This window comes from Neophocaena asiaeorientalis, unplaced genomic scaffold (assembly GCF_003031525.2).
Source record: "Neophocaena asiaeorientalis asiaeorientalis breed wild unplaced genomic scaffold, Neophocaena_asiaeorientalis_V1.1 scaffold264, whole genome shotgun sequence".
In the NCBI taxonomy this organism is placed as follows: Eukaryota; Metazoa; Chordata; class Mammalia; order Artiodactyla; family Phocoenidae; genus Neophocaena; species Neophocaena asiaeorientalis.
In genome coordinates, this window is record NW_020185332.1 from 742042 (window position 1) to 753501 (window position 11460).

The 11460-nt window shown below is 44.7% G+C and overlaps 1 protein-coding gene across 1 annotated transcript in view; it reads right to left on the reverse strand.

The window, feature by feature from the left end:
• The window catches only part of MAP2K1 (mitogen-activated protein kinase kinase 1), an 81080-nt gene extending 70171 nt beyond the window's left edge, over positions 1-10909 (reverse strand). Inside the window, exon 1 of the mRNA XM_024735162.1 lies at positions 10403-10909. Within this exon, the coding sequence (XP_024590930.1) occupies positions 10403-10482 (80 nt within the window). The 5' untranslated portion in view covers positions 10483-10909. The remainder of the gene's footprint in view (positions 1-10402) is intronic.
• Positions 10910-11460: the final 551 nt, after the last annotated feature.

Genomic DNA, 11460 nt, shown 5'->3' on the forward strand with positions numbered 1-11460 from the left:
GCCCCGAAAAAAAAAAAAAAAAAAAAAAAAAAGAAAAGGGAAAAAAAAAAAGACTATCAAAACTAAATAAGAGTTAAAAAGAAATTTTAGAAAGAGATAAAAATACCATAAAGACCAAATAAAAGTAAACCTGAAAATATAACAGATAAAAATCCTATTTAATAAACTCCATGAAGATATTAGAACTCACTATGTAGAAAAATTAACATAGACCCATACCTCACACCAAGAACATTAATTAATCCTAGATGGGACCATATAAGGGGCAGAAAAGTCTAGAAGAAAATGAAGCCCCATACTCCTATTAGTTATGACATGATGATAGATGTCTTAATACTAAAGAAAAGTAGCCTACACCATACAAAAGGCATGCTTTGCAAAATAAAAAAATATTTTTTCCTAAGTAATACAATATAAAAGGAAAACATTGCAGTGGGACAATGTAGTAGCCACATAATTTATAAAACTTTAAAATACAAAGCACACTGATCTATTGCTTCAACAAACCAGAAGACAAGTAACTGTACTGGCTAATAAAAGACATGAACTAACAAAAAATAAATAAAATACAAAGCACATCAAAGCTATATAGACGTATCTATTAAAGAAGGGTCAGAGGAGAAGAAAAGTTTGCGTGAAACTTTTCAAAATGTTCAGCTGATACCACAAAACCATCCCACCTACCTCTCCAGCTTCATCTCCTGCTACCTGCAGCAATGCACCCAGCACACTAAACTACTTGCCGGCTCCTCCACACATCCTAAGCTTTCCCACTTGTGTGAAGTTGCTCATCCTGAGCTCTCTTCCTGCCATGCCCCCCCTCCCCCATTCCCATGGAAATCCTAGCCATCCTTCAAGACCCAGCTCAAATGTCATCTCCTCTGTGAAGGCTCTCCTAATCTTCCCCACTGGATGTGTGTTCTTCCTCCTCTCAATGATCTGACAGTACTTTCTTTGTACCTCTTCTCCTGGGGCACTTTTCTTACTCTTCAGCCATCTGTTTCCTTCTTCTTGTGTCTTTGCAACCTCTCCCTCCCCTCCCATATGAGATTTTAAGATCCTTGGAGGCAAAGACAATCTTACCACCTACAGCATCCAGCATAGCAAATTACATTTGGTATGCATTCATTAAATATTAGTTTAGACTGAATCGATGAAATAGAGAAAATAATCCCATTTCAAAAATACAGACTGGCAAACAATTAACGTAAAGCAGACTGAGGAGGAGTCCTATTAAACTATCAAAAAAAAATCACTAAGGCTTCCCTGGTGGCGCAGTGGTTAAGAATATGCCTGCCAATGCAGGGCACACGGGTTCAAGCCCTGGCCCAGGAAGATCCCACATGCCACGGAGCAACTAAGCCCGTGAGTCACAACTACTGAGCCTGAGCTCTGGAGCCCACGAGCCACAACAACTGAGCCCACATGCCACAACTACTGAAGCCCGCGTGCCTAGAGCCTGTGCTCCGCAACAAAAGAAGCCACAATGGGAAGCCCGCGCACCGCAACAAAGAGTAGCCCCCACTCACGACAACCAGAGAAAGCCCGCGCACAGCAACGAAGACCCAACACAGCCAAAAATAAATAAATAAATTTAGAAAAAAAAGAAGGGACTGAAGTGAGGATCATTTGCTTGTAATATATCCTCCCCCTCTAAAAAAAAAAAAAAAATCATTAAACTTCAAAAAAAAAAAGCCAACTTCCTGAAGCTTGAGGGACCAGTTCAAACATACATTGTAAATTGGTTCTGTCTCTTTATGGAACATATTCAGTTAATATGTAACAAAAGCCATAACATGGTTCATTGCCTCTGATTCTGTGTATGAATTAATCTCAAAGAACAAAACAAATGGGTTTGAAACATTCATAAGAGTAACAATAAATAATAAAATTTTGAAAGCCACCTAAATAATCAACAAAGTGTCATTTGTGGAGCCAAATCCTATTCTTTAGCCAAAAATAAATGACAAGCATTAGAATTATGTCTATGTGTAGAAATGGGGGGGAGGAGAGACCCATCAACTGATCACAGCTATCTATATATGCCTATAACGGAATAACCAAAAGTTAAACTGGAAAATTTAATGTCGGAGGTTCTTTCTTTAAAAAGGTGCTGATACATTCAATTTTCTTTTGAAGTTGTACTTGAGCAGGCAAATATGCAAAAAGGAGTTGGGGGGAAAAGAAATCACTCTACCTTTGTCCGATTTTTCTTCAACCCCCATGTAACCTCTTCTTAATCTGACTCAAAGCAGGATACCCCTGGGAGCTTCACCAAGAAATGAGAGGCAGAGATCAGCATTTTTAGCAGTAGGCCCTGCACCAGGATTCAGAAAACACCTCTTTTAAAAACAAAAACGCAATTCATTCTGGGAGGTGTTAACTTAGCAAACAGGTATGTGAGCCTTCAAACAGCTCTCATGGGCTTTCAGGCAAAGAACAGGACATGAAGAAAAAACACAATCAAGTGGCCAAAAGAGACCAAGATGATTTTTTCAAAACTGGCAACTTCTGGAAGGGAATAAAAGAAACAAAACTGGGACGCTAAGCTTTCTTCTCAGGCTCACCTCATCTTCTTCCCAGTCTGTGGGTTCTCCAGGTTTTCTCAACATGTCAGAAAGATTCACCATTGCTTGACCTGTACTTCCTATGGATGTGGTAGAAATAACTACCAATTCAGACTGAGGGAAGCTCGCAAGGAAGGGTTTTTTGTTGGTGGTGGTTTGTTTTGTTTAAACATTATTTTGTTTTTTTCCAATCTACCAATAATGATTTACTATATTAAGAGTGTATTGATGTAGACCCAGGGGTTCAAAAAGGTATGGTCCCATATAATCAAATTAATGAAAAAAGACACATAAGGAACATTTAGAGAATAAGAAAGCATAAGACTTCAAAATGATATTGCATTTAAAGTGATGTTTGTTACACAATATAGGCCAGAATACAAAAGGGGAGAGAGAAAACGTGAGTTAAAATTAAAAGGGGCATAAGGCTTAGGATGAACTTTAATCCTTGGGTACTCTTAAAAAATTTATTATGAATTTTTTCAAATACAGAAATATGGAAAGAATAGAACAGTGAAACTCACACACTAACCAACTAAACTGACTGTGAACAATTTTGCCCTGTTTGCTTTATCTACCATGTGGGTATGTGTATTTTTTCCCTGAACCATTTCAAAGTAAGTTTCACATATCAACTATGAAAAACAACATTCTCCTACATAATCATATCATTATTACATCTAAAAAATTAGCCCTAATTCTCTACTCAAATTTCCCTAATTGTCCCAAGAATTCATTTTACAGCTATCACATTTTTTGATTCAGTACCCAACCAAGGTTCATTCGTTACATTTGGTTGACATGTCTCCTTAGTCTCTTAATTCTCTGACAGCACCACTCCCCTACTTTTCCCCCATGACATTGACTTTTTAAAGAGACTGGGTCAGTTGTCTTAGAGAATGTTGCACATCCTGAATTTGCATGCTTGTTTCCTCCTGGTATCATTTAATTTGTTTCTCCATCCCTGTATTTGCTGTAAACAGGAAGTTAGATCTCAAGGCTTGATTAGATGCAGGTTTGGGTTAAACTTTAAATAACAGGCAGCATATAAAACATCTAAATCAACATGATTTATCAACATTTGCAATTTGGTATTAAGAACAAAAGGTAATAGTCAGCTGAGAAGGAAGAAACCAAAGCGGGCACCACTAACTACACTTCCCACTTGGATAGCATTCCAACAACCATAAAGTGCTTTCATACACATTATTTTGGATGATGCGTACCTGCCCGCCTTCCCTCACAGGTGTGTTATATTATCATCCTTCCTTTACTAATGAGGAAAACCAAGGCTCAGTGAAGTTAAATGACATGCCAATGGTCAACAATTAAGAAGGGGCATAACTGAGTCTCGAACTCAGGTCCTAGAATAGCATGGAGTTACTCAGAAAAGGCTACATGGGAGATGAACTCTATGCTAGGTCTTGAAAGATGGGCAGCATTCATTCATTCCAGGCACTGGGCGAGACGCCGGGGAAATATCAGTATACAAGATAGTCAAGGTCCCTCCCCTCACTGAAAGTGTGGTGGCAAATACAAGCCAAAAATAAAATCACACAGGAAAGTGGAGGAGGGCATTCCAGACAAAGGAAACCATGTGAGCAAGACCGGACAGAGGTAAGAAGCAGTGTGCTGGGGCAATGGGAGGACAATAAAGGGATCAGGCAGAGAAAAACTGAGCTGGATGGGTAGCTCTAACTGAAGTATTCTCTGCCTTTCTTTCAAAGATGCATAAGTAAGTGAAAGTAAAATGTTGTTTATGTGTTTATGTTCAAACAAGCACCCCACACATCTCCTTGCTCTGGGCTAAGTCATTTTTATGAACCTTTTTGCCATTTCTGTATCTGCTACAACAACAGCAGAGACATTCTTCCCAAGGACACGGGCTTCAGCTGGCCCTACTTTTCACCTGAAGTTGTTCTCAAAAGACTGTGCCAGTATTAGTTATTGCAGCAACAAACCAGTAGAAGCATCCAAGTTCAGAACTACAAAATCAGTTAAAACCACTTCAAAAGCTTCTAGTTATCACGGTGTACATCCCAGGTAAGGCCATAAGAGATCCCCCAAAAGCACAACCACCTGTCTCAATGTTTCTGTCCCCTTCCTTAAGGACCTTCACACTAACAGCTGTGTGTCCCTACAAACGTGGCAGAAACTGCTGATGCTATGAACGATGCTCTGAATGCAATAATTAAGTCTGAGGGTTTCAGCCCCAAATCCAAAAGCTGTGGATGCCGCCAAGGCCAAGCAATGCACCTTCTTGTTTATTCAGCACCATATGGCCTTCAAAGCACTTCTGTATGTGTTATCTTGTTCAATCTTCATGATACTCCTTCAAGGTGGGAATGGTTCAATCATTTAATCAACAGATATCTACTGAGTACCTTCTATGGGGCCAGATACTGATCTACTCACTGAGCAAGGAACAAATCAAGCCCTCACCTTCATGAAGCATACATTTTAGTGCGGGCGGGGTGAGGTGCAGATAAATACTTATGGACAATGCAACATTAATTAGTGATAAGTGTTATGAAGAAAAATAGGGCAAGATAAAGGAGTAGAGCATGACAGAGAGTGCTATAATTAGAGTGATCAGGGATGGTCTCTGTGAAGAGACATTTGAGCAGAGGTCTGAAGGAAGTGAGGGAGCAAGTCATGTGGCTATTTGGCAGAAGAGAATTCTAGGCAGAGGGAATAGCAAAAGCTCTGAGATAGGAATGTGCCCAACCGACTGTGGAACAGCACAGAGAACAGCATGGCTGGAGCACATAAGTGAAGGGGACAGTGGAGGAAAACGAAGAACCTGATCAGGCAGGGCCTTGTAGGCCACTAAGGCAAAGATTTGGTAGACCATTCTCATCCTCACTCTACAGATAAGGAAACTAAAAGAGAGAAAGTACAAAGGACTTGCCTAAGGTCAAAGGAAAAGTGAGGACTCGGGAAGTACCCTGCGTTGCCACCACGAATTCTACTCAGGGCTCACACTTCTCCTTGTGGAGATTAAAAGCGTTCCTTTAAAACACAAAGAGATTAAGTATGTGCCTTATCATGGAAGGAGAGGCAAGGTACCCTAAGACTCAGCAATCCCACTTCTGAGTACATTCCACAGGGAACTCTTACAAGAGTCGAAAAGGAGTCGCGTCCAAGGATGGCGATGGCTGCACTGTTTGAGGCAGCAAGGGGTTGGAAACAACACAATTGTCTTCTCTAGAGGAATAATAAGTAAAATGTGGTACATGCACAAGACTGACTGCTCTGCAACCAAGAGAAATGATGAACTAGATACACGTATAACAGCATGAACAGAGTGTGCAGAAACATGGTGTTTGGTTAAAACAAAAGAAACTGAAATAAAAGTTTAGGGTGGTCATTGCTTCTGTTCAAATATTGTTGATTATCCTCCTTCCAAGAAGGCGCCTGCCCCCTTTGAAGGTCAACGTGGCCATGTGACTTGCTTTACAAAAATGGGAGCAAAAGCGACATGTGTCACTCCTGGGCAGAAACTTTAAAAGCCAGAATGTGGTTCACAAGATTCTTTTCATTAAGCATATTTCAGGCATGGGGTGTCCGTCAGCCTGAGTCCCTGATGGAATCCAATCAACAGAGCCTCCCACTGACCTGCAAGCATGTCAAACTACTGAGATTTTCTAGTCTATCCCAACTGATGTAGATTTATAGCACAAGAGGATTTCTAATAAAAATTGAATATAATTAAGCTGCACAACACGATGATTCAACATCCACACAGTGAAATGATGATTTCAGACACGCCAATTAACATACACACCTCCTCACAAAGTTACTATTTTGTGTGTGCGTGACAAGGGCACCTGACATCTACTCTCTCAGCGAATGTCCAGTATTCAATACAGTATTATTAACTGTAGTAATCATGCTAAGCATTAGATCTCTAAACTTATGCTTCCTATTAACTGCAACTTTGTATCCTCTGACGAACATCTCCCCGTTTCCCCCACCTCCCCACCCCTGGTTAGCCACCTATCTACTCTCTGCTTCTATGTCTTCCACTTTTTTAGGTTCCACATATAAACTGAGATCATGCAGTATTTTTCTTTCTGTGTCTGGCTTATTTCATTTAGCATACTGTCCTTCAGGTCCATCCATGGTGTCACAAATGGCAGGATTCCCTTCTCTTTTGAGGCTGAATAATAGTACAGTATCATTCAGCACTCTAAGCACACGAAACAATACTATCTATTGAATACCTCCCAAAGGCACACATACAGCCAACAAACAGGTGGAATTATAAGACCATATATAAAATAACCTAGAGTGGGTGAGATGGTGCCTGTGAAAAAAAAGGTAAATGGGGAAGGGGGAATGAGAGTAAAGGGGAAAATAAGAGAAAAAAATGAAAAGGTATTAAAAGGTTTGTTAAACACGTGCAAATATTAGAACTTTCATTCACTCACTGATTCACTCCACAAACATTTGTGCACTTATTATGTGTCAGTACTATTCTAGGTACTACTTACAGAAGAGTGAATCCAAAAAGGGCAGTCCTATGCTTATAGTTTATGGTGTACAGAAGAGAGAAATATTTAAAATACCCTAAAAAAGATTATGGACAGTGAAGAAATGTCATTAAAAAATCAGGTGACATGAGAAAGAGAGACGTACTTTAGATTAGGTGGTCTGTGAACAACTCTGAGGAAATGACATTTATGCAGAGAGGTGAAGATTGCTTCCTTCCTAGCTTGGGAACAGGAAGGGATGATTCATTCCAGGCAAAGGGAACAGCATGTGCAAGGGTCTGGAGGGAATATGGACCATCCCGTGGAGGAAGTGAAAGAGGACCAGGGTAATGTAGGAAAGGAGCAGCAGGAAATGTGGTTAAAGAGATGGAGTGGGGGGCAGGCAGGAGGGGGATAGCAGCAGGCTCATAGCCCAATATAAGGAGTTTGAATTTTATTCTAATGGCAATGAAACCATGAAAACATTTTAAACAGGGAAATGATATGATCTTATTTCCAATTTATTTCATTCTAACTTGGCACCCTTGCAATATGCTCATATATTTTTACAGACTTGCAGAAGAAATATTTTTGCATTCTTTTTCTTCAAGGACCCCCAGAACTTGCATAGACATCAGGTCCCACATAACCCAGCTCTGTCTGAAAGGGGTAAGTGCTATGTTAGAGATCAGTCTCAAGGTGCCAGAAAGCCACAGAGAAGCAACCTTGCCAATTTAGGACCAAGAGTTCTTTAATGTCAATGGATTTTTTTTCTTTCGTTTACACTGTATGATAATGTTCAAAACTGTGCCCTAGTCTAATCACAGAAATCATGAGTACATCAGCTTTGCTTGAAAAAGGTGAAAGATGTAGATGTGGGCTTCCCTGGTGGTGCAGTGGTTGAGAGTCCGCCTGCCGATGCAGGGGACACGGGTTCATGCCCCGGTCCGGGAAGATCCCACATGCTGCGTAGCGGCTGGGCCCGTGAGCCATGGCCGCTGAGCCTGCGCGTCCGGAGCCTGTGCTCCGCAACGGGAAAGGCCACAACAGTGAGAGGCCCGCGTAACGCAAAAAAAAAAAAAAAGAATGTAGATGTATACAGCTTTCCCCCCATTAGTGGCAGGAACTGTAGGGGAACAGTCCCTGTTTGTCTCAAGCAGCCTACACAAAGATGCCTCCTATTGTAACACAGCAATGAGTCATGGAGGTAGGTGCACATGGCACAGAAAACTGAGCAAGGGAGAGTCGTTTATCCAGAAGCTAAGGCACCTTAACACACCCTTAACACACATATCCACCGCCACGACTGGAAACTACGTTCTAGCTTCCTTGAGGCTTCTCTACCCAGTAACAAAGGTACCAGCAGCTAACATTCATGGAAGGTTTCCTACTATTAGCTCATTTAATCTTCACAACTACTCTAAATAGGTTCTATCATTAGACCCATTTTCACAGATGAAAAAAGCTAAACCTAAGCCCGAGAGAGATTTGTCCCAGGTCACAAAACCACAAACTTAGCCTGACTCCAGAATCCCACCTCTTAACCACTGTTTAGAATCTCCCAGTCCCACTCAAGCATATCTGCCACCAACTCCAGGAGAATTTCTTCTTTTCTTCCCTGTATTGTTTTCTTATAATGAAACTCCTCCCCTTTGCAAGAACACAGCAGTGGTGTCACAATTAACAACAGAAGGTACTTCCACTCAGTACCCTCCTCCAAATCAAACGGGAGCAGGATGATCAGGCCACAACATTCAAAATTTGTCCTGTCCTTCCCTGCCCTGGGGGGCTTTCATACTATTTTAAGGGGATAAAATTCTGCACACTAAAACTGAACCAATCTTTGCAAAGTAATCCACTAACCTGTACAAGTTAATATCATGCAAAACAGACACTACAGTATTGAAAGGAGTTTGGGGACTTCCCAGTGGTTAAGAATCCGTCTGCCAATGCAGGGGACAAGGGTTCGAGCCCTGGTCTGGGAAGATCCCACGTGCCGCGGAGCAACTAAGCCAGAGCGCCGAGCCCGTGCTCTGCAATGAAGAGAAGCCCCCACACGGCAACAAAGAGCAGCCCCCGCTCACCGCAACTAGAGAAAGCCCCTGCGCAGCAACGAAGACCCAATGCAGCCAAAAATTAATTAGTTAATTTAAAAAAAAAAAAAGAAAGGAGTTTGTCTGAGGAATGTGGTTGAGCTCACATCACAGGTCTGTCCACCACTGGCCTTGTGATCATTACAGGGATGGACAGAGCCACCAAGCCAACAGGTCCCCAGGCGATTAAAATTGAGAGAGTCAAAGGAAGGTTACAGAAATCACCAAAGGGCAGAAGATCCAAGCCTAATCTATTCATTTCATCAGCTGGCTTCCTAAAGTCTCCAGTGTGCAGATAAGAGATTAAGAACTAAATCTTTTCTGGTTATTTCTCCAGCTCGACGGGTCTTTCTCCCTCAGGCAGTCTTGTCCCTTACCCAGGACTCAAGAGTTGTGGGGAACTCAGAAACATACATGAAACAGCCGCATCATTGTTTAACGAAACAAAGTACTGGTTTGTGAGCAACACTGTAAGCTGCAGAGATGGAGCACCTTGTGCGTGATTTCCAAGACCATGGTGTCATGTCTCAGGTCGGAAGTTAGGGCTTATGGTCAAGTAAGGAACAGCCAGGAGAGACACTGATGAGATTTGTTTAATGAATGAATGAATGAAAAAGTCAGATGAAGAAAAGAAAAACCGCTCCCTTCGAGACAAGAGAGTTTCCAGGAAGGCCAAGGAATGAGAGCCCCCAAAGTCGACAAGCGAAAATCCACTGTGATGTCGGTGTTCACACGCCCCCGCTGGCCAGGCAGCGGCCGCAACTAGGCACTCCCAGCCCACAGGTGTCAGGTACGAAGGTGAGGACTGCTCACAGGTCCCAACTCCACACACTATACCGAGTTGGTCACAAAGACTTAGATGCGATCTTAATTTTTCCAAGACATCTGCTCCCTTCTCCCGGTTACAGGCCAGAAATGCAGAGGATCTGGGGGGAAAGAGCTGGGTAGGGGCGAGCGATGAACCGGTTTTTACTTTTTAGGGAGAAGGAAAATGACCAGAGATCAGGGATGGGAGAAAGGGTCGGGAAAAGGGTGGGGATGGGGGCATCGCGATTCGTTGGGTCCACTGACTGGTCTTGAGTCAGGCGCACAATCAGTGCTTAGTCACCGATACCTCTGCGGCCGGGAGTTCCTCGCGCCTGGCAGCCCAAGACGTACGTGACGACCCGAGCGGAGCCCCGCGCGCCGCGCACACCCGACTCGGCTCCTGAGCCCGGGCCCCGGCCTCCCCAGCCCGGCCCCGGTGCTCGCCTCCCCCCAGACTTACTCCGCCGAGCTGGTCCCGTTAACCGCGGAGCCGTCGGGGGCCGGGTTCAGCTGGATGGGCGTCGGCTTCTTCTTGGGCATTTTGGACCCGGGGAAGGCGCTCGCAACTCCGAGGGGAGGGCGGCCCCTCTTGCTTCCTCCCTCTGAGCTGCCCCGCGCCCGCCGCGCGGGGCCAAGTCAGGGCCGCGGGCCCGGGGGTTGCCTTCAGGGGACGCGCTCTGCGCGGTCCCGTCAGGGCCGAGTGGCCAGTGGCGGTCTCAGGAGACCCCTGCCCCACTTGCTCGGCTCACAGGGGACCGAAGGGCTTCCCCGCCGGCGCAGCACCGCAGCCCCGGGATTCCCTCCCGCTCTCCCTCAGTCCACCGGTCCCCAGAGCTCGAGGGGCCCCGCCGCGCGCGCACCACAGCGCTGCTCCAGCCACAGCCCGGGAAAGTGCGCCGCCGCCACTGCCGCGTTCCAAGCGACTCGGCGCAGTAGTCCCAGAGGGCCTGGAGGGCGGGGGAGGGGTGGGGAGGGATAGGGAAGGGGGAAGCCTTGCCCCCCGCCCCCCCCCCCGGGCAGCTGCATTTTCCACACTCCCACTCGGCTCCGCCCCTTTTGCCTCGCCGGCAGCCAATGGGAACACGCCTCGGCGGCAGATGACGCGGAAATACGTCACGGGGCGCGGCGTGCTACCCTGGGGGTGGGGTCCGGCGCTGGCTCTACTGCGCCCTCTGCCGCACAGAGGCACCCAGGTGGACCCACCGGGAAGGGAGGTGACTTGGACCCAGTTGGTCGCCACGCGGTCTCCTCCGCTGGGGTGACTGTAGCCCACGGGCCGAGTCACGTTGATGGAGATGAAGTAATAAAACGAATAAAGAAAAGGACCCCTTCTTATTTCTAGAGGCAACGTCGAGGAATAGACAACTTGTCGAGAGACTCCTTGTGCCTAAGGAACAGGCAAGTAGAAAGATACATATAAAACGGTAATACACAGTACTAGTCTACTGACGAGGGTACAGGGAGATGGGTGTTCAGGGCTGATGAGACTTTAAATTGGGGCAACCTTTTCTGAGAGCA